Source organism: Ostrea edulis, chromosome 5 (genome assembly GCF_947568905.1).
Source record: "Ostrea edulis chromosome 5, xbOstEdul1.1, whole genome shotgun sequence".
Taxonomy (NCBI): domain Eukaryota; kingdom Metazoa; phylum Mollusca; class Bivalvia; order Ostreida; family Ostreidae; genus Ostrea; species Ostrea edulis.
This window is the reverse complement of record NC_079168.1, coordinates 86196807-86221776: the sequence shown is the minus strand read 5'-3', so window position 1 is coordinate 86221776 and position 24970 is coordinate 86196807. Positions and strand designations below refer to the sequence as shown.

Sequence of the window (24970 nt, the reverse complement as noted above, 5' to 3'; positions counted from 1 at the left end):
ATGTGAGATATCCTTCACTGTGATATTAAATTCCCTGAACCCATACAGGAGTTGCTTATTATGAAACTACAAACCTGTTACATATATATCCATAACAAATTTTACTAAATTTTGATTAAATTGTTTGCTTGTATTAATAAGACAGCAATATAATATATCGATACATATTTAAATTAAATATGTACATTGTAGGCCTACATGATACTAAATACATAACTACAGACGCAATTTACATGCATGTAACTATATAAATATACATTTTATATATATATATATATATAGGTGAACAGAAATATTGTAAACACACCAGGAAAAAAATCTGAATTCTGTTACTGTATATCAATAAAATGAAAAAATAGATAAAAGAATAAATAAGATTATAGACAAATAAATTTAAGAACTGAATGAATTATACAACAAACAAAACCTCAGGTGATCTAAAGTTGTAATACATTCATTTACAGAAAACTTATCTTCACGGTGAAGAAGAGGTCATTCTTTATCATGAATATATCTTGCTAATACAGATTTTGTACAAGAGAAATGACACGAATATGGATCTTCCTGGTGGTTTCTGTCATTGGCGTTTCATCAGGTAAATACACGTAACATTTGTATTAGACTACTTTGAAAACTTGAACATAATTTAAGTCTTGTAGTAATTGCTGTGTGAGAGAATAATGTTGAATGCACAACTTGACTGTTCACTTCGACTATTTAATTTGAACTGTTAACTTGTTGTGATGACGTCACAATACAGTAAATATGACGTCATATTACGGGAATTAAGATAGTTATTATACACAGGAGTTATGAGATTGATCACTGTTCGTTATCTTCACCTCAGACAGATAATGAATATTACAGTCTTGAATTCACAACCTCCTGGGAGCGCCGAAAATAATTCACAACATCCTGGGAGCGCGGAAAAGACAATTCCTCAGACGATCGCTTCTTCGTAATTTTAACACTTCATTCCGTTTTATTTTCTAATGACATCTCCAGCGGAAATAACTGTGTTATAGGACGATTTATTAGCCCGGTATAAGTCTTCAGAATTGCTGCTCTGGTATATTTGTCTTTTCCGTATATCAACTCTTTGATTAGGCCAAGTTTCCATAATAGTCTGTTTCCTTCATTGTGGACGAGAACAACATCCCCGACTTTAATATCCTGTACAGTTCTTCCAGGCGCACGATGAAACTCACGAAGTGATGTCAGATACTCATTTCTCCATTTGTTCCAGAAGTGATTAAGAATATCTCTTTGTCGAATTACTCTTTTGCACACGTCAATACGTTTCATGTTGATTGGTTGTAGAGATTCTTGCGGTGGTTTGAAGTAAGACAATACATCCAGATTCCGTCTGTATAGAGGATAGGAGGGTGTAAGTGGCTGTGGGTCCTCAAGATCTGTGAACGTATACATAATGGATCTGTTTTTCAACATTCATTCCACTTCTGTTAATGCAGTATTGAGTTCCGATGATGTGACTTGAGCTTTTCCTTAATACCTTTTTGATTGTAGATTTTATCATGCCAATGATGCGTTCCCACCATCCATCATACCAGGGAGCTCTAGATGGAATGAATTTCCAAACTGAACCTAAAAATAAAAACTTATTCTTAACTCTAGTGGAGCGAAGAATATTGTCTATACCTGATGATACTGCCTTGAACGTAGATGCATTATCGGAAATAACGATTTTTGTCAATGATTTGCGATTAACAAATCTACGAAATGCTATGATGAATGTTACCTCTGACATATTCTCTACTAACTGCCGTTACGGCACACGTAAATAGGCAAATGTATACCTTTACTGGAGATTTGTTAACTTCCTTTACGAAGAGAGGTCTAGCGAAATCAATACCTGTCACAGTAAATGGGGGTTCTTCTCCAAGTCTGTCTTCAGGTAACAGCTGATGATCCGGCGCGGGAAAAGGTTTTCCAATGATCTTTTTGCATTTCACGCATTTCTTCAAAATTCCTTTTACACATTGGCGAATATGTGGAATCCAGTATTTCTGATGTATTTTGACAATTGTGGAATTCACTCCTGCGTGTAGGACACTTTCATGGGAATTTAAGGCGATCAACCTCGTCACTAAGTGTTTCTTTGGTAGAAGGACGGAAAATTTCGTTTCAATGTCAAGCGATGAATTATGGATACGTCCTTTACATCGGAGAAGCCCTTCGTTGTCCAGATACAGTCCTAATTGCTTTGTGATAGCAGTTCTGTTTGAATTTTGGTTTGACAGTTTGTTGATTTCCTCCTTGAATACATCGCGTTGTTTTTATTTCAGTGTTATCACATTAGCGTTATAAAGCTCTTTTGCTGTAAGTAAGCTTGTATTCATCTGTGTCTAACATTTTACAATTTTCAATAAATCTAAGTACGTAGGCCGTTGCACGGAGTAATCTGCTATATGAAGAAAATCTTGATACGTCAACTGTAGTGTTTCCCGTTGTTTTTGCTGATTCTGTGCAGGTGTCTGCGGTACCCAATTCACAATCCACCTTCAGTATAGCCGATGAACTTGCATCTGTAGATCGGTTCCAAATTGGCCTAGCACTTTCATCGTGTATCCACTCGGGGCCTTTCATCCATAATTTGTTACTCAAGAATTTTTCCGCTGTATCTCCGTGTGTGAGACATTCTGCGGGGTTTGACTTCGTAGGACAGTATTTCCAAACAATACCTTCTGTTAAATCCGTGATTTCCTTTACACACTTTCTGATAAATGGTTTCCATTCTTTAAATGATGTTAACCAAGACAACGATCTGACTGTCACACCAAAATGTTACAGTTTGCACATTTAAAACTGTTTTCAGATGGTTAGCTATCTTTGCATCAATTACTGCACCCATTAATTCAAGACGTGACAATGTTTGAGATTTTATAGGTGCTACCCTGTTCCTAGTTATAACAAGACGTGTCCTTGGTGACGAGATAAGCACAAGATCGATAAGCGCGCTGACTTGCATCAGTAAATACGTTGAGTGACGAAGTTTCCTTTGAGTCAGTGTGAAGGTATCGCTGAATTTTAATATTTGTACATTCTTGTAGGCTGAGTGCAAGTTATTTCCAATTTTCCTGGAATTCTTGTGGTAAACATTGATCCTAACTACTTTCCAGTTTCCAAATATCCTGCATTAATATCTTCGCTCTTACTGTAACCGGACTGAGCAGTCCAAGTGGGTCAAATATCTTGGACGACTTCCGTAGAACTTTGCTCCTTGTAATTTCTCCATTTCTTCCTTCTGGATACGTTATAAGTTTAAGTTGTGGATACTTCAGGTGATCTGTCTCGCAATCCCATCGCATTCCAAGAATTTTAATGTGTTTATCAATACCAAAGACATTTTCTTCTTTTGCTGACTCACGTAGAATATGGTTGTTGGAGTTCCAAGATCTTAGATTAAATCTACCATTTTGCAACAAAACTCTAAAATCTTTGTAAAACTTTAACAAAGTAAATTGGTCTGCGAAGTTTGTAAGTACATTATCGACAGAAAGCTGTTTCTATGTCGATCGTAACGGCGTACTGTTTTGCTCTAAAGCGCAATAGAATTCCTGTCAAGTTGTTTATATCCGATGCAGTGTTGTCGAGACAATCGTTTAAACTGGGGCTTTTCCCGATCATGCGACAGCTACAATCATATACGATGCGTATTTAGGATGATGCGGAAAATAGTGTTTCCTGGTTGAATTGGCATCTTCGCTAATGTCGACTTTCTCGATGAAACCGTGGGCATCTTGGTCCTTTATTAGTTTGCTATAAATGTCCAACATATCACCATCACGGGCTAATCTTTTGATGACGTTTTTGGTCCGTCGTCTAACGATTTCTTCGTTTGTCGGGAGTTCTGCGCATTTGTCTTTCCAGGGAAGTTTGGTTGAGTAACGTCCGTTTTCAAATGAAATGGAATGTGGTCCGTATGTTTCCGCCTTTTCGCGTAAAAGACCATCTTTCTCTCCAATATCCTCGATTTCCCAAACTCTTGCGATATCAACGTCCTCGTTTTCGTGAAATGTAAGTACATTGTGCATTGACGTCTGGATTTTCGATGTTGAATTAGAAATACGTGTAGGTCCTGAAATCAAATATCCTAGTTTTGAGCTCACAGCAGCAGGACCATTTCCGCGAGTAATTTCATTTCCAACGAAACTCCAATAGAAATCTGCCCCACATAAGTAATGAAACACTGAATGACATGTAACTGTTTTTGGGGTATGCTAATTTCATTTTTTTTTTTTCGAATATGAGAATAAATTCACTGACACACGATTTGTATGAATTGGGGCGCGATATTGGGCACAATTAAAACTTCTACGGGAACTTTTTCACCGGATTCTGTTTCAACGTACACTGTAGTTTTATTTAAATGTCTGACTGACTTTGCGGTTTTATCTCCGAAAGCTGCGATATTCAAACTTTCAGTTCCTTAAATTAATGTAACTTGACTGCTGTGAAGAGACCAGTATATACTATCCTTAAATATTTATCATTATAACTATACGGTCAACTTAGGACTACATTGTTTATATATTATTCCTTGAGTAATTTCTAGGTTATTCTTCTGTTGATATATCTACATCAACGTTGTATATGATATTTTTATGACTTCGAAAAATATTTGATATTATGTATTTTCATATAAATCAAATATATGCCTTATATAAAATAAAATTATAATAAAATACATTCAATCCAATGGGCCCCTGGCACCATTGGTGAGAATTAAGAGGGAGTATCTGAGGATATTTTATCCCAAATAGTATGTATACTTATAGTATGTATACTTTTTAATAAATGATAAAATTATTAAAAAAAAAAACAAAAAAAAAAACTTTCAGTTCCTGATCCTTTGACCCTAAGATTGTTCGCTAATTCTTCCGTTATGAAAGACCTCTGGGTTCCCTCATCAAACAAAATATTTGTACATGTAAACGAATTCGCGCTTGGTGAAGATGAAACTGTGGCGACGGCGGTCTTTAATAAAGTAAGGGATGTAGAAGTACTTTGAAGTACTGACTCGTCATCAACATTCTGGGCTGGGCGATTTCCTGTATAATACTACTATCAACAGAAATGTCGGTGGATTTCTGAGCTGAGACTGATGTTCTGTACTTGTTACATTGTCTGAATTGCTGGGGGGGGGGGGTGTTTCTACAGCACGAAGCATGATATTTTTTGTGACAATTTCGACAGGTTAGTGGACAATCTCCTGGGAAATGATTTTCTTTGTAATACACATTTCTTGGGGTTGCGCTGGAATGGCGTAATATTGCCATTGGATTTCTGTTTTGATTTTCTTTGTAATACACATTTCTTGGGGTTGCGCTGGAATGGCGTAATATTGCCATTGGATTTCTGTTTTGACGATCGTGTACTGGTATAAAAATTTGCAGTTGGCAAAACATTATTTAATGATAATTGGATCTTCCTGCCTCTAGAATTGTGATCTCATGCAATATACAATGGCGTAAGGATTCTAGTGTCCAATCGTCACTTCTGTTATGACGGGTAATATCAATTTTCACATTTTACGGCAACTTGTCCATTAGAATGGGAGTTAACATTATACCAAATGTTCCTTCTTGTTGTCCGAGTGATTCAAGACCACGAATGTGCGACTCAGCAGTGTCATAAAATTTCCTCAGACTAAACAAGTTTGATTTCGGGGGTGATAAATTCATCAAAGATTTCATGTATGCATTAATAATCTTGTGTTTCTGACCATACCATTCTTTCAACAATGCGATAGCCTTTTCATACTTACTGTTAGTGATAGCGAGACCAGCAATAATATTTGATGGTGCATTTGAGAATTTGATAAAGGAAAATTTCTGTAAGTGTATGGTTCAAATGAACAGTCGTATCAAAAGAATCCCAAAAGTTTGCCAATCTAGAATGTTTCGTTGAAATTTTGGGAGTGATAGATTTGGAAGTTTGTGGTTTTGTGATCCACATGAGGAGTTACTTTGTAACGGGGCCGGTAAGTGCATATGAAATTCCATGGCACTGGGGTTTAATTCAGAGGAAATTGACTGAGATATTCTTAAACTCAACTTGAAGCGGGTCTCTACTTGTGTAAGTTCTTTGTCTAAGAAAGAGTAATACTCATTTTAATTTACAATCTCTGATTCCGCGTCCTCTGCAGATATAGCCTCGAGAATTTCCTCATCAAGCTTCTCCAAAACTTTCCTCTTCTTGAGTATTCCTTCATACATTTTCTGTATATTGACGGGGTCCATGTCGTCTTCTTTTAACAATACATTTATAGAACGCGTAATAGCTGCTTTATTTCCAGCTCGGATTGCCTTTAGTTTCTCCATGGTCACGGCACCAACAATGTGTGAGAGAATATTGTTATACCCCTATAAAACAGTTCCTATATAACTCCATGCAAAAAAAGTCAAACATTTCGACTGTTCTGGCAACTGTTGGACCGGGAACTGTTAAAATCGACTGTTAAAAAAGACTGTTGACCGATGACGTCATATGACGCTAACTCAAGTTATCTTTTCGTGCCGTTTGGATAAAGAGAAATGGCGGATGCACATTTTGCGACAGCAACGGAAGATGAAATTCAATTAATTCTTCAAAGTAGGAACAGCAAGAACATAAAAAATTATTTCTTCATCATTTTCTAGAATCAATTGTATAAGATGAAGTTTACTTCTTTTAATTTATTCGTGTTAAAGCTGTTATATATGCAAGTCACATGATTCTTGGTCTGCTGATTTGTTTACGTAACGGCCAGATTCACTAAGTTCACTGATGATGAAATACGTAATTTATTAGATGAAAAGCAATGCAGATACACGAAAAATATAATTATCAATTACGATACTGGGTATGTTTTCTATTAAACCAGTGCAATCCGTGATAATTGTACGCAATCACACTGTCCCGTTTAAAGTCAACAAACCATGTGCACCTAGTAAAACCAACCTAAAAATGAAGGTGTAGAACAAAACAGCTATTAACTGGGTCCTCTTTAGTAAATAGTTTAGACCATTAAAATATTTTCTTTGAACCATCATCAGTTGTAAACATATAAACCTCACCAGTATCACCTATCTTTATATCCAGCATCACCTATCACTATATCCAGCATCACCTATCACTATATCCAGTATCACCTATCACTATATCCAGTATCACCTATCAATATATCCAGTATCACCTATCACTATATCCAGTTTCACCTATCACTATATCCAGTATCATCTATCACTATATCCAGCATCACCTATCACTATATCCAGCATCATCTATCACTATATCCAGTATCACATATCGCTATATCCAGTATCACATATCGCTATATCCAGCATCACCTATCACTATATCCAGTATCACCTATCACTATATCCTGCATCATCTATCACTATATCCAGTATCATCTATCACTATATCCAGCATCATCTATCACTATATCCAGTATCATCTATCACTATATCCAGCATCACCTATCACTATATCCAGCATCATCTATCACTATATCCAGTATCATCTATCACTATATCCAGTATCATCTATCACTATATCCAGCATCATCTATCACTATATCCAGTATCACCTATCACTATATCCAGCATCATCTATCACTATATCCAGCATCACCTATCACTATATCCAGCATCACCTATCACTATATCCAGTATCATCTATCACTATATCCAGCATCATCTATCACTATATCCAGCATCATCTATCACTATATCCAGTATCATCTATCACTATATCCAGCATCATCTATCACTATATCCAGTATCACCTACCACTATATCCAGTATCACATATCTCTATATCCAGCATCATCTATCACTATATCCAGCATCACCTATCACTATATCCAGCATCACCTATCGCTATATCCAGTATCACCTATCGCTACATCCAGTACCATATATCACTATATCACCTATCAATATATCCAGCATCACTTATCGTTATATCCAGTATCACCTATCAATATATCCAGCATCACCTATCACTATATCCAGCATCACCTATCGCTATATCCAGTATCACCTATCGCTATATCCAGCATTACCTATCGCTATATCCAGTATCACATATCGCTATATCCAGTACCATATATCACTATATCACCTATCAATATATCCAGCATCACTTATCGTTATATCCAGTATCACCTATCAATATATCCAGCATCACCTATCACTATATCCAGCATCACCTATCACTATATCCAGAATCATCTATTGCCAGCATCACCTATCGTTATATCCAGTATCACCTATCAATATATCCAGCATCACCTATCACTATACCCAGCATCACCTATCACTATCTCCAGCATCACCTATCACTATATCCAGAATCATCTATTGCCAGCATCACCTATCGTTATATCCAGTATCACCTATCAATATATCCAGCATCACCTATCACTATACCCAGCATCACCTATCACTATACCCAGCATCACCTATCACTATCTCCAGAATCATCTATTGCCAGCATCACCTATCGTTATATCCAGCATCACCTATCACCTCTAAACAATTTGTATTGCATTGTGGCTGCTTTTGTTAATTAGATTGAATAGGAATTAGTTCCTGATAGTTCATTGTTGTCTTAAATTACATACGTAAATATTTCACTCATGTAAGGTCGCCACCAACTTGGCTAAGTGCCACACAATTTTGAGGAAATGTCATCCTAGCAATGACCACTACGGCCCAAAGACATCTTTTATCAAAAGTGCCTTCTTCCTTCGAAAAACAACTCAATTTTAGAAAACCCAGCACGTGGTGTGTCGACTTCTTCATGGCTATAATGTACAGTAGTATTTCTTCCAGCAACATCAAGTTAACTATCTCCCTTAATTTGTTTATTAAAGTATGGGTGCATTGGTATACAGTTATTGACTGGGTTCGAGGACAACAGCTGTTTTGATGACCCGAGAACGGGTCTGTTGCCCGAAGCTGTAGGCTGAGGGCAACCGATCCGTTCGAGGGTCAAACAAAACAGCTGTTGTCCGAGGACCCAGTTAATAACAGTTTTGTTATACACCTTCATTTTTAGGCTGTTTTTACTAGGTGCACATGGTTTGTTGACTTTAAACGGGACAGTGTGATTGCGTACATTTATCACTGATTCCACTAGTTTAAAAGAAAACATACCCAATATTCTACTTGATAATTATATTTTTCGTGTATCTGCTCTGCTTTTCATCTAATAAATTACGTATTTCATCTCCATTCAAATCAGTGAACCTCACCATTACGTAAACAATTCAGCAGACCAAGAATCATGTGACTTGCGTATAACAGCTTTAACACGAATAAAATAAAAATAAGTAAACTTCATCTTATACAATTGATTCTAGAAAATGATGAACAAAGATTTTTTTATGTTCTTGCTGTCCCTACTTTGAAGAATTAATTGAATTTCATCTTCCGTTGCTGTTGCAAAATGTGCGTCCGCCATTTCTCTTTATCCAAACGGCACGAAAAGATAACTCGAGTTAGTGCCATGTGACGTCATCGGTCAACAGTCTTTTTTAACAATCGATTTTAACTATTCCCGGTCCAATAGCCGCCAGAACAGTCGAAATGTTGGACTTTTTTTGCATGGAGTTATATAGGAACTGTTTTATAGGGGTATAACAATCTACGTTGTTTAATTCCTATCGCCAAACTTTTTATTTACATATAGTAAACATTTTAGCAAAATTTTTAAACAGTTCAAACACAAATCCCGATTGAAAATACGATTTCTAATTATTAAAAAAAATCAGAAGTCTCGGTAGAAAGCCGAATATTTCTTGAAAATATGCTTTCAATTTTGATAAGATTTATTGTGTGTGTAAAACCTTTTCTTGTGGAAAACATACACTATTCCTGTTGGGAAAGAGGCCAATAGAAGTGCTTGCCCACTAAAACTGAATACTTAATCTGGATTTACCATCCTTGTGTCAACTAGCTGCAGAACTGAAACTCTCTGAAAAAATATTGTGATGGAACATAATATTTTTTCAGAGAGCTACAGTTCTGCATTTATGTGTCAACCAGAAGACTTACTCTCCAAAAGATGTAAACTGAACTCTTTCCTGTGCTTCAGGCTTCCAGTGGCTGTGTCAAGAATGAGTTATTTACACATGAAAAGTATATAGCCGGACATGTGTATGTTCATTCTTCTCCCTGTACAAGTGTGGACATTCTTGTGTAACATAAATATGTATTTAGTAGTAGTTACCCCATATGATATTGATACCCGATGGGTGTGGTCATAATGACATAATCAACCATATTATATGGGGTAAGTGACTTGTACCATAGTTTACTATTATTCATTATATTTTATTATAGCTTTCGGAAGCGCGGTTGCCTGTTTACAATATGATGCCAATTGTTATGTATTTAAATTACACTTTGTACACCATATATTTCTATCATAATGACTTTCTATCACCGAAAAATGTATGTTCATTAATTGTTTTTAAAAGACCGTTTTAAAGTGCATATCAATTTTTGGACTGTTGGTTTTGATATTTTTATTTAACATTTAGGCATTCTTCGACTTTTAGTACCGGCATTGGCTTTAAAGAATTGAAAATTAAAAACTCAAATAAAATTCTAAGAACCCATATTCGAGCATTTTTCTGTTTTTAAAATTTAGCAATCTATTCAACTCATGATAGTGGTTACTCTTTTGAAAATCCTATTTGATATCCTTCATTCTAATACATATTTTGACTAAATTGGCTTTAAAAACATAAGAGAGAGAAAAAAATTAAGAATTGTAAGATGCGAAACCATAAAAGAAACACAAGTCTGATTCACTCTGTCCGCTAAACAAGTTTATCTCTCAAACGCGTTCTTACCACGTGACTGGGTCTTTTATAAAACTCTTTATAAATGATACCGGTATTTCTACATACACGTGTTTCTCGACTTGAGGAGAATATGGAAATAGAAAGTCTTTGGGACAAAACCATTGACGATATTATCTTGTATCAAGGTTTAAGTGAGATTCAGTGCGAATATCTATAATGTATTTGGAGAACTTAGTCTGAGTCAGTTATGTGCAATTTTGATCTGGAGGAACTTCATACAGTGGACAGTGATGTTGTTTTTTCTTCTTCGAGAATGTGGGCGGGGTTTGAAGAAAAGTGTGGGTTATGTACAGATAACCCACACTTTTAACAAAAGAAAGCACGCCAAACTATGGTACAAGGGAAAGTACTCGGCGTTGAAATTGTTGTGATCATTTATTTTTTATATTATCGTTGAGGAGGAAGCAGAAAAATCGCTGTACCAAGATTGATTTTCTTCCATATTTGACGTTTTTGATTACTATCATTTAGCTTTTTCTCATAATTGTGAAGTGTTTTTCTTGAACATTAAACAGATAGAGCATGATTATCTTTCTTGAATCACACGATCTATGTTCACTAGGATAATAATTACTTTTATCATATATACATTTAAAGAAAACAATGTAATTTATTAGTCTACCAAGATTGTGTTAACAGCTAGTCTTTACTACATGTTATTTACATAAAATGTACACGAAAAATATTAGTAAAACTTTTAATGTCTTCATCAAGGATATCTCAGATCCTATTTTAGTAATGAACGATCTCTTACTTGCAAAATTTCAGATTCGGACATGAAGATTTTCAAACGTACTGTGACCACGCCAGGTAATGAGAGATAAATGGAAGTTAATAACTGAAATAACATATTATATAATAGCTATAAGATTAAAACCTTTTCATTCAGATACTGAATGGGCTAAGGTGAGTTAGTGTCAAGGGTCGTAAAATATCTGACACAATTAAAAGCCTAAGTCTTATAACTTAATTAAATTCTCACTTGTTTATTTAACTATAAACAATCGCCTTCAATTTCCTAACCTCGAATAATCCATTTAAATAGGTTGTGGTTTGTTAATCCTCGGTTGATGTCAGAGGTTTTTTGTAAAATCTTTATTTGATTAAATATTGCATACGATAGAAATATATCTTATGAAAGAATTTCATTTACAGAATAAAATAAAAAATCTGGTAAATTTTTAATACTGAAAAAGTTTATATTTTCCATTAATAATAAATTATTTTTTATATTAAAAATGTTGTCAAGGGCAATAACCGTTATGCTGGAATTTCCTCTATTGCATGTCTATAATACAATGCTTTCCCTAATATCCACCATTAATTTAAACATATTTAAGAATTATCTGGGAATTTTTTCAAACTTTTGACATTTACAATTTGTCATTTTAAGAATTCTTTTTATCTATCTTTATCATTCTGTTTAATGAAAGTTCATGTATGTGATTTTCTGAGGTTGATATAAAATTCTGTATTTCTATGTCTGACGTATTTTTACTCTACACATTTACTATGGTTATTAATTACATGTAAATTAATCTATATTAAGTAGAAATTGATTAATAGTTGTTTTTTTTCCCACTTTTAACCAATAAAATCAATAAGTCACATGAGAATGGAGCTACCTAAACGTTTTGATAAGGAGGCAGAAAATTGATTGTTTTAGGATTGATCCGTTTTGGCTATACTTCATCCATTTTACTGCGGTTAACTTAATGAAATATGATCGGTTAGAAGGGGTTTTGAATTTCCCTGGTGGCTGCCAGTAAGCCTACTTTTTTTCAAAATCAAGAAGGAGACTTTGATTTGTACCCGAGTTAATAAAGTAAATATTCTAATGTTCTTTCTTACTCCCGTGTATAAATCTCCAACCAATCCATCATGTGAAAACTTACAAAATTATTGCGATTTTTTCCTATACTGCTACCACTTAAAGCTGTAACAAAAGTTCAGAATCATTTATGTGTCACAGTTCATGCGAAATGCACTGCAGAATAAGTATATTAGATCTAAATTATGTGCTCCTACAATGCAGAATAAGTATATTAGATCTAAATTATGTGTTCCTACAATGCAGAATAAGTATATTAGATCTAAATTATGTGTTCCTACACCGCAGAATAAGTATATTAGATCTAAATGAAGTCTTCCTACACTGGATATTTGAGGTATTGTTTTGTGGAATCTCGGATATGATAAAAAAAAAAAAAAAAAAAAAAAGAATTAAAGCAATACAAGCTGTAACTGACCACAGGGGCTCGGTTGTCAGATATTGAAGTTTTGCATTATTTGTTCCCGAATAATAAATTGAAGTTTTGCATGATTTGTGTCCGAATAATAGATTATAGAAATGAAATCCACCACCAAAATCACTCTATGCAAACTTCCGTTGCTTTCGATAAGTAGGGGCAGGTATCGAGGACGTTTCGGGTCACTGGATCTTTAATACGGCATGTAGACATAAGCAGACGATAGGGAGAAGTCGTTGGATCTTTTTTGCAACATAGATATTGCCAGAAACCGGTAGGCAAAGAGTAGAAATTATTAAAGGTAAGCCGTTAATCGAGCCCCCCCCCCCCCCCCCCCGAAATCCAAGATGGCGAGTGTCGTCCCTTTACTTTTTTAATGTACACATGATACACCTTTTTTAAAACCTCGAAAAAAGCGGATTTTGGTGGTGGATTGTATTTATGTAATCTATTATTCGGACACAAATCATGCAAAACTTCAATTTATTATTCCGGAACAAATAATACAAAACTTCAATATCTGACAACCGAGCCTCTGTGTAACTGACGGTATTTTTTTTAACTATCCATGTTATGCACTGAATAACACTCATCGGTATAACTAATATATAATCTCCAAGATCTGAAGGAAAAAAAGCAAAATAAACCAGGGAATGTTGTTTGAGAGCATACCTACAATGAACGTTTTATATTTACCGCCATTGCGTCGTATACATGGTCATGGGAACGATGATTGCCGAACAAAATCGAGTTGCTGAGGCCAAGGTCATATACAGAGACGTAAACTGACGTGAGTAACTACATGTGTCGTTTGTTTTAAAATAGTACATCGTTTCATGAATGCAAAGAAGTACTCTAAGTGTAAGAAAGTGATGATTACGCAAATGTGCCACTCAAATGAAATTTTGGTAGTGAATTTTCTATATAATTGGCATGTTAAATTGTTTACAAATCTGACACGTGCTCATTGCCTCTCTTTCGCTTTTTTTCCTAACTGGCAATGTAGTAGGAATTACATGTACTGACAGGATGACAATAATTCATGAATCTACATTTTCTGTTGATTTGACGGGTTTATTGCTTCATATTCACTCTGATTCTATGAAGTTATATATAGTTGTTAGATATTTGTTCTTTTATTTTTTCAATTCATTTGGCGTCAGTTACAGCTTGTATTGCTTTAAATTGATTAAGTGATAAAACATTTTTTTTGTTTTATCAAACATGTGCTCTTGAGTTTTGTCTTATATCCATCCTTTTACTGAATACTAGTGGTCCGATATATTACCTGTGATCGCCCAACTGGTCAAAACTTATGATTGATTGATTGATTAAATATTGTTTAACGTCCCTCTCCAGAATATTTCACTCATATTGAGACGTTCCAAACTTATGGACTGTCACAATAAACTTATTAGACACCGAATTCAGGTGGCTCTTTCTTCGAGATATTGATCAGCGCAAATAAGTCCTATGCTAGATCGGTCGGTCCACACTGATTCATATTGACTGTTTCATATTACATTTTATTATACAATGTAGTTCGTATTTCCTGAAGCATGGTTTTAAAAGAGTGATATTATTTTATCTCTATGAGGAATACGATTGTTGGAAATATTTCTTTTCACGCTCTGTCGATGGGTGACAATGAAGTAAAAGGAATGAATACCTAATATTGTTTACTTTGCAGGTTGTCCGACAGGGTGGATGGCATTTTATGGGAAATGCTATTTCTTCTCGCATATGACTGAAACATTCTCCGGAGCCTCGGTACTCGAAATGATGTTGATTAAGTGTTCTTCATGACATAGGTGTAAAAGCGATATGTGAGATAAACCTACTCGCGATTAAAAATTCATCCCAGCTTCGTTCAACTCCGCGGTCTTAAATGCAATTTTCACTATACATTTTTGTTATTGGATGTGAACCATATACGTTTAACTCGGTGTATTGAGCTCATTTCGGTCTCATGAGCTTGGATTACATTCGCTTCTGAACCTTTAAAAAACTACAGATTGTAGTGATAACCATTTCCTCATGAACACGCTGAACTTGTAAACAATGCGTGTATAAATCTATTTCAATGGCTGGGAATTCCGGTAGAGATGAAACATTGCGTGCATGGATATATTTTAATGACTGTGAATTCCGACAGAAATGAAATTAGATTGTAATGATCAGAAATAGATACTTTTAAAAATATATGAGGGCACGAAGTGCAACGCTTCACGACGGCACATTCCTCGTGTAGTGCGTTAGCGTCGCAGTTCATACCCTCATGTATTTTAAAAAATGAAATGGATTTCCTATGTATCTTATTTCCATGCTTGCTCTACATTGTATCGTTCCTTTGTAGTTTCAAATGATAGCGAAATTTTACTTCTCTTTAATTTTAGGTTATTGTATCTGTTTAGTATAATGCATTCCATAGCCAAGTGTTCTCTATCTAGCTCCTACTATACACATAATAGAAAGTATGTCATTCTGCCATGAATTGGAATCACAGTTGAAAATATAATGTTTTTAACTTCTAAATGATTATATTTTTGGCTCCTCTGTTTGTCCCGGATAAAAATTATTTGGAAGACCTAAAATGTTGTATATTCATATGCTGTTCATCCCAAATGGTTATATTCTTTATCACTACACCATCGGTTAACACTAAGTAGACTTACGGTATTCTGTTAACAATAACATCCACAATTATTTTTAAAACATTAAAGAAACTCCAAAGTACAAAGTCATATATTATTTGAGCAAATATTTTGTGAATTTGAGTTATCAAAACTGTATGGGTCCTTAGATTCATTTCTTATAATAGGAATTTTTTTAATTTCTAGTCCCGTGGGGATCCGGGTTAGAATAGGTCCTCAGTACTCCTTGCTTGTCGTAAGAGGCGACTAAATGAGGGGGGGGGGGGGGGGGGTATTTCGAATGAGACCGCAAAAACCAAGGTCCTGTGTCGCAGCCAGGTGTGACACGATAAAGACCCCCCTGCTTAAAGGCCATAAACGCCGAGCATAGACCTAAATTTTGCAGCCCTTCACCAGCACTGGTGACGTTTCTATATGAGTGAAAAATTCTCGAGAGAAACATTAAACAATATGCAATCAATCAATTTTCATTTCTATTGTCTTAATAAATCTTTCTTACACGAGATTTGGCCAGGTAAGCAATTACCATCAGTTGGCGTCCGTCTATCAGTACCTGTTTAAAAATTTCTGGGGTAATCCGAATTAAAATGTCGCTAGTAGGGTTAAAGTTATCCTGTTCCACCACTTTCTGGGGTAATCCGAATTAAAATGTCGCTAGTAGGGTTTTTTATTGGCTTCTTCATAACGGTAACATCTGTAGTCCCCAAACAGTAATGAATTTCATTGACTTACAAAACATTGTGGATGATTTTATTTCAAAATTTAAATTAGATTTATTCTCATTTGAGGTCATGTAGCATGGTGTGCTCCGCAACGTTATTCTTGACATTCCTATCGTGTTCTATCGTGCGTGTATCCTATCGTATCGTGTTTTGCGTGTATCAGGTTTTCCGTTTTCTATCCTGTTTTGCATTTATCAGGTCTATCGTGAAGATCGTTTATCAGGTTTTGCATTTATCAGGTATATCGTGTATCCTATCGTATCGTGCGTGTATCCTATCGTATCGTGCGTGTATCCTATCCTATCGTGCGTGTATCGTGTTCTATCGTTTATCATGTCAAGAATAACGTTGCGGGTACTGTACTTTGTTATATTCTAAGAAACTAACGGTGGTAAATGTATAATTAACAACCTGATTCGGCGACTCCAATGTCACCCACGAGCTTTTTGTGCAGTATATTCAAAGTTTGATTGATTGATTGATTGTATCTTGCTTAACGTCTAGCTCGAGAATTTTTCACTCATATGAAGACGTCACCAAGACCGGTGAAGGGCTTCAAATTTAGGCCTATACTCGGCGCTTACGGCCATTGAGCAGTGAGGGTTCTTTAGCTGGCTGTGACACGGGACATCCATTTTTAAGGTCATCTCCGAGGACCCGTGACATTCACTATGTTCACACCTTATGCCGAGCGTTTGACTGTCACTACCTTTTTTTCGACTTAGGTCTGTCGCGGTCGGGATTCAAACCCCGGCCTTCCGCATGCGGGGTGAACGCTCTAACCTCTAGGCCATCGCGGCGGTTAAAATATCCGAAGAATATTAATTTTGTGATCTTAGTGTCTCCTGTATATCTATTCTAACCTGGATCCCCACGGGTGGTGCTATGGCCGACGTATTGGATATATTCCCTTATTTTTTGCAGGCATTTTGTCAATCTTTCAACTCGATACTTGCTGAACCCAAAACAAACACAGAAATAGGATACTTATCTGGAGAGATTATACTTATCGGTAAGCAACTGCAGATCAGAATAGCATGTTTCAGCGGGCCAAGACACCGAAAGGTGACCGTATTCTGTATTAAAAAAAAAAATTTAAAAAAAAAATCAGACTTATTTTGGAGATTTACAATGCAAGATTTCATAAAAATTCACTTAGGAATTAAGAACCAGATATCATCGTCCCTCCAGATCAACCAAGGGCATCTTCAGAATCAAAATAATTTTAGCTCCTTTCGCGAATCCTCCCAAACTGCGAAGCGTACATGTCTTTTACGCTACTTTCGCGAATCTGCAAAGCGACTGAAAATATTATTCATGGTGTTCTTTAGGGAAAAGAACATGCGACGTCCTGGTTATGAAATGAACGCTCTACCACTGAACTACCAAAGACACAACTACATTGCGTGACGAGATCCTTTATTGAAGTTGTTTATAACTCTGAGTCCAGTCTAGAAGCGAGTAGCCCCAGTTTGTTTGCCTTAACCTGTTGCGAACCTTTACATCTAAGTTCATCTCCAAAAGCTTATAAATAGCGCAAGTAAAATAGATTTTAACAATAAAACCGTCAGGCGTCTTTTAAAAGATCCATCTTCTAGAGGCAGTATTGTTACATCTGCGTGACTTTGAAAGTAGAGTAGCAAGTTCTGAAATCATTTCACAAATCTTTCAGCAAGACAACGCAGATGCTCCTTCTGCAAGAACAGAATTAAAACATGTCTGTCATGTCCTGAACCCCGACCAAAATCCCATGGAAAAGTGGGATGAAATTTAAGGGACAACTTTATGAAGGCCCACAAATATGACGAATTTCAAATCAGAATTGGTGTAAAGTTCTTGCTTTCATCCTCTAGATTCATAGAAAAATGCGCATTTCCTAATGACAGGGATATACATAACACATTACCTATATTCATAATTATATTACGTGTTTGTTTCTACAACTACGGCGGTGAAAAGAATATAATTGAAAAACTTGTTAAATATTCAATGATTTGGAAAAGTATAATAAGAGAACAAGGATTAGAAAATATTTTAATCTTCAGGAAAAATTGCTTTATCAAATCTTTGAACAAAATCAATAATTGATTACAGACAAAAAATCCAAGGTTTCCATTATTGATCTGTCTTGAAATTCCTCAAATTACTAAAAACATTATGTATGATACATGACAAGGACCAAAGACATGTGCGTATCAAGTTGCCCAAAACAATACCAAAATATTAAACCTTCTTTCACAATAAAAGAAATCTTCATACTTCATAGAATGAAAAACTGCAGATAACGAACAGTGATCAATCTCATAAATCCTATTTAAAGAATACAACATTAAGAGAAAACCATTTGTTTTACAGTTTAACAATACCCTCAAACGTCTTAAACCCATGAATATACATTACTAATCAGTCGATATTTTCAATTAGGTGTAACTGACTACTGGGTCGGGATTTCAGACGTAATCCAGGACAACCATTGGATATATCATTCATCCTTAACGCCTGTACAATTGCATAACTGGGGTCCACATGAACCCAGTGGAGGGCACTGTTTGGTGATGTCAGGATATTTCCACGGAAAGTATGCAGACGTCGATTGCAAGACACAGCGCAGGTTCATTTGTGAAAGATACGCGACGTAAGTCACGTGGATTGCAAACAGTGTATTTTTATACATGCGCTATAGACGAATGTTATGTTATGGCGCAGTGCATCTGTCAGCACCATGAAAACAATGCTTATAGGCCTAGGATCGTGTACATTAGAAAAAGAAGCTTATACTAGGTTTTAGCTCAACTGAGCTTTCCCTATCACCTTTTGACTGCCATCGTTCTGTCTCTCCGTAAATTTTTCATCTTCATAACAAACTTCAATCAGACTTGGTGCAAATCAGACTTGGGTGAAAGGAATCCAAGTTTTTTTTTTCAGATGAAGGTATGTGCTTCCTTGTTAGGAGGGGGGGGGGGGGTAGAAAAGGCAAAATGGGTCATTTATCTTCACGAGAACCTTTGGGACAGAAAAATTAAAATTTACATGGAAGCTAAATTCCTGATATAAAGTAGTAACAGTTTGTTTTAAAAAATTGCCCTCGGGGGTAAGTGCAACAACTGGGGATCAAAGTTTTAAATGTGAATTTATAGAAAAATCTTTCCAAGTACCACTGGGACAGATCCGGGTTAGAATAGGTCCTCAGTACCCCTTGTTTGTCCGGGTTAGAATAGGTCCTCAGTACCCCTTGTTTGTCCGGGTTAGAATAGGTCCTCAGTACCCCTTGTTTGTCGTAAGAGGCGACTAAATGGAGCGGTCCTTCGGATGAGACCGCAAAAACTGAGGTCCCGTGTCACAGCAGGTGTGACACGATAAAGATCCCTCCCTGCTCAAAGGCCATAAGCGCCTATCACAGGCCTAAATTTTGCAGTCCTTCACCGGCAATGGTGACGTCTCTGTATCACTGAATAATTCTCGAGAGAGAGACGTTAAACCAACATATTATGACCTTTTGACCTTCTTAAGAGTAGTACGGTTATATTGGTGTTGAGGCATCCCCATGTTATTAATTTCCAATTCGGTCATGTCTTGACCATTTTTTACCACAATATGGTTTTAAAAATGTCATAGGAATGAAGATTGAACGGGTTGGGAATGCTTCCTCTATGGCCAGATCTCGATAAAACGCGATTATCCCTCTTTAGCGAGAAAATAAACATTACCATATACAGGTATTTCATATATGTTTGATTGAAAATAAAGACGAATCCTGAACAATGCTGAATTAGTGCGACACACACTCAAAATGGCACAAACATTGCCTCTATAGAATAATCGAATTTATAATAGTCCAGAAAGGTTATTTCAACGCTGCTGCGTAAGAGAGGAGGCTGTAATCGAATGCAAATCGTGAGTACTTTTATTTTGGTTTATATATTTGCAGTAGTATCGGACATCTTCGCACTTTTTCTTTTTCATATGAAACACAAATAGATGTTTTTCTCGGTTGCACGAGATATGTTTACTCTTGTTTAAGAAGGATAATCGCGCTATAGCGAGATCTCGTTATAGCAAATGTTCCGAACCTGTTAATAAAAAAAACTTGAAAACTCAACAGCAAGGCCAAAGTCACTCAGGTGAGCGATATGGCCCATAGGGATCTTCTTTAAAGTTAATGGTCATACTTACAATGGTAATCTTATAGGCACTAAACAAGATATATACAATATTTTGAAAAGCTTTGTAATGATAATAATACCTGACACATGTTCAAACATCAGAGATGTGCGTCTGTCTCTCCGTCTGTTATAACCTCATGGTCAGATTATAGTAGTACTTGTTAGGCCAGACTACTAGTATTCAAACTCGGTTCATGTGTTTCTAGTGATGTGAGGAAGAAGTGTGTTGTTTTTCAAGGTCATAGCAATGACACACAGCCATCATAGACTTATTATATGATGCAGTGTTTCTGTGTATGTCTATTTAGCCATCAAAACATTAAAACAGTAAGCACTATCAAGGCTAAGATAATAAAACAGATACACATGTTCCCTTTGACGGGAGAATGCCTTAATTCTTAAGGTGAAAGTAATATTTTAATGGGTAATCATGATAAAAAAAAATAAGTATAGAATCATCAAACTTTATGTACATGCTACTCAATGGTGTTGATACGAAGTGTATTTCTAAAATTAATAGTATTGCTTCATAGGTTATATTTATATTTTATTAGATTATTTTATCTTTCTTCAGTTTAATGTCTAACAGCAAAAAGAAATGGTGAAGATAACAAACGGTGATCAATCTCATAACTCTATTAACTAATACAAAATTACGAGTAGGGTTTATCACGAACGCCTGGACATACCAGAGGTGGGATCAGGTGTCTAGGAGGAGTAAGTATCCCCTGTCGACCGGTCACACCCACCGTGAACCCTATATATCTTGATAACATAAACGAAGTAATCTGTAGTCAAAATTAGTGTGTAAAGAACGATCCAACAGTTTGTAAGAAACACGTCAGACAGCATCCAACCTACTGGTATGTACTGGTAAATTAGATCATTTAACGCTTTATCAAAACTCCTCAATATTACAGAAAGTGTTGAAAGAACACTGTTATAGCCATTTTTGATCAACAAATGGTTTATTTGGATGTTGTCATTTTCTGTGATTACCACGATTATTCTGAATATATAGGATGAGCGTGTTTTGCAATATGTGCATTGCTTTTGTTATTTTTCTTGACAGCAATATACGTGTGTTTGTTGGGGGGTTTTTGTTGTTTTTTTTTTTTTTTTTTTTGGTTTTGTTGTTGTTGTTGTTTTTTCACATTAAAATTTCCTACAATTATTGATTTCTAATTTTTTTTGTTTGTTTACAGATTGCAGGGGACGCTAATTGGATAAATTATGTTCCATGTTGAATTCATAACATATCAAGACTAAAAAATAAAATTAAAAATAGAAGTCGCTACAAACGTCATGGAATTCTGGTGGTCCTTTGAAGAGACTTCAGTGGCACCAATGACCATGGGAATCTCACGTGAACAGAATTTTCAATCTGAAGGGTTGCATGAATGCATCTCTTTATCAAATTCTGACGACTAGATGCCAGGTGTTTAAATCTAGATTAACATTTGATTCTTTTAGTGTTGCTGTAACGAAACCATGACCTGGACAAATAGTTCATAAAAACTTACTGGGACAATATTGATCACAGCATACTCTCTATACTAAATAACTCTGACCTGAACAACTATTATGTTACATAAAAACTTACTGGGACAATATTGATCACAGCATACTCTCTATACTAAATAACTTTGACCTGAACAACTATTATGTTACATAAAAACTTACTGGGACAATATTGATCACAGCATACTCTCTATACTAAATAACTTTGACCTGAACAACTATTATGTTACATAAAAACTTACTGGGACAATATTGATCACAGCATACTCTCTATACTAAATAACTTTGACCTGAACAACTATTATGTTACATAAAAACTTACTGGGACAATATTGATCACAGCATACTCTCTATACTAAATAACTTTGACCTGAACAACTATTATGTTACATAAAAACCTACTGGGACAATATTGATCACAGCACGCTATCTGATATTAAGTAACCTTGGTGCGGAATGAAAAGGTGAGGAAAAGTGATCAGTCTCATAACTCCTATAAAGAATACAAAACTAAGTGTAGGGCAAACACGGACCCCTGGACATACCAGAGATCAGGGCTGAGTTTCACTAAACTTCTTATCTTACGCAAGAAATTCTGACTTAAGAATTTCGTACGTTTTAATTTAACATACGATGCTTCTGTTTTACTAACGTGTTCTTAAAAGTTTCCATCGTAAACTTAATTTGCGAAATATTCGCAACTTACGATCTGACGCTGCGCAATCGCATTTGTTACTTTCGCTTTCAGTATTTCATAGTACATGTAAATTCAATATGGATTTACAGCAGTTGATGGGGTCCTCATTGGAGATTTAACAATTTTAAAGCAAATAAAGTTCAAAATAAATAATATTACTAAAATGTAAGAATATTTTTGTACAAAAATATATTTGTTTTTTGTTTGTTTGTTTGTGGGTTTTTTTGTGATTGCATACGAAATATCAATCGTATTCATATTCTTTTTAAAATACATTTCAAACTATTGTAAAAAGTATATGAAAACGAAAATACATTTTGAACTATTGCAACCGCCGCTTTGGCCTAGAGGTAGAGCGCTCGCCCCGAATGCGGAAGGTCGGGGTTCGAATACTTGCCACGACAGACCTAAGTCGTTAAAACAGATAGTGACAGTTCCATCGCCAAACGCTCGGCATCAGGTGTGAATGTCAAGGTTCCTCAGAGATGACCTTATTTTTTAAACGGATGTCCCGTGTCACAGTAGGGTGGCACGCTAAAGAACTCTCACTGCTCAATGGCCGTAAGCGCCTAGAAAAGGCTTGAATTTGAGGCCCTTCACTGGTCTTGGTGACGTCTCTATATGAGTGAAAAATTCTCGAGAGAGACGTTAAACAAGATACAATCAATCAACAAACTATTGTAAATGACTACATACACTGTACAATACACTGGACCATCCTCTTAATATATATACTTCACATAACAAAATATATGTACATGTACGAAGAGAAAAACCTGCAAATTTTCAGTCTCACCATTTTTCAGCGATATTGAATTTTTCGGTGCATTTATCAACACATGCCCTGTAAAGGGTGTAGAAGATGTACACCAGAAAATGTACATTTTTGCTCTTGGTTACGGAAGAATGTACACTATGTGGTCGGTATAGACAAATCAAACGTGCCTCAGTATTTTAAAAGTGGAAGTATACATGCATTGGAAATAGACAAATATGTGTTCTACCAACTCGGGGTGGGGGTGGATATTGTGTACCCCTATCTCTATATGTAGACTGATATAACTATTCATTTTCTAATTCCAAGCTCGGGGGACGGTCGTTCTGACCCTCACCTACACATTATTGTTGAATCGGCATACAGGAAAAAATAGTCAAAATCTCTGTTTAATAGCAAGCCCGGCTGTGATAATCCTGAAATTTAATAAATGTAAAATAATCCAAGTGTAGCGTTGTAGTATTTTTCAAAGAACAAATCAGAACACCATATTGTACAAAATCCGAATATCTAATACAATGAATAGATTATATTACAGCATTTGCGTATAATAAAATATAAATAATTTGCTATATGTAGACCTACCATGTTAGGATCCCTCCCCTCATTTTTATAAGGATACACTGAGACTCATTCAAAAGCCTCAGTAGAATTTGATATACAGAGTTTGTTAGCATGTATAGTAGCAAGGCTCATTTTTGGCGTGCAGGCACACAAATTTGGTCCGGGAGAGACCCAGATAGCAAGACAACGTCGGGCCAACGTTGGCCCAATTTTTTTTACAACGTTGGGCCACTGTTGGTAGTCCTATGTTGGCCCACGGTTATTTTGCTAATCGGCCCAACGTTGGTCCAACATGTTGGCAAACTGTTGGGCCAATGTAGGTATAATTGTAAGCCAACTTACAGCCAATATTGGTAGTTGGTTGTTTTGGTTGGCCCAATTTTGGCCCTTTGTTGAAATGATGGCATTACTGTTGGGCCAACGTAGATAATATTGTAAGCCAACTAACAGCCGACGAATAGACTGGTTGGTTATAGGTTGGCCCAATGTTGGCCCTTCATTGGTTGAAAGGATAGGTCGGATATTGACGGTTATTGATCTAAAACTTCTTTTTTGTTGGTCAATTGTTGGCTATACTAGTAACTTACATCTATGAAAACAAATTGAATGAATACCTGTTGAAAATACAATTGTAAATTATACTTATATTGACCTTTTCCCATGATTGTTTGAAAAAGTACAATACACATTTTGACCTGCATTCATAATGCATAAATTTAGAAAGAAAACATTACAAATGATTC

At 35.8% G+C, this 24970-nt stretch overlaps 1 protein-coding gene across 1 annotated transcript; it reads left to right on the top strand.

The window, feature by feature from the left end:
- Positions 1 to 490: 490 nt before the first annotated feature.
- On the top strand, positions 491 to 21960 carry LOC125651857 (C-type lectin domain family 17, member A-like). The gene is made up of 6 exons (XM_048880667.2): positions 491 to 595; positions 11651 to 11692; positions 14822 to 14901; positions 17432 to 17519; positions 18932 to 19142; positions 21876 to 21960. Exons 1-6 carry the CDS (start codon positions 544 to 546, stop codon positions 21898 to 21900), a joined length of 498 nt encoding a protein of 165 aa, XP_048736624.1. The 5' UTR covers positions 491 to 543; the 3' UTR covers positions 21901 to 21960.
- The last annotated feature ends 3010 nt before the right edge of the window (positions 21961 to 24970 follow it).

Bases quoted from the DNA above. Each gene is read 5' to 3' on its own strand.
- LOC125651857 (XM_048880667.2), top strand. From the start codon at position 544: ATGACACGAATATGGATCTTCCTGGTGGTTTCTGTCATTGGCGTTTCA. The intron at 596-11,650 runs GTAAATACACGT...GCAAAATTTCAG, and splicing joins TGTCATTGGCGTTTCATCAG to ATTCGGACATGAAGATTTTC. The intron at 19,143-21,875 runs GTAAGTCACGTG...GTTTGTTTACAG, and splicing joins ATTTGTGAAAGATACGCGAC to ATTGCAGGGGACGCTAATTG.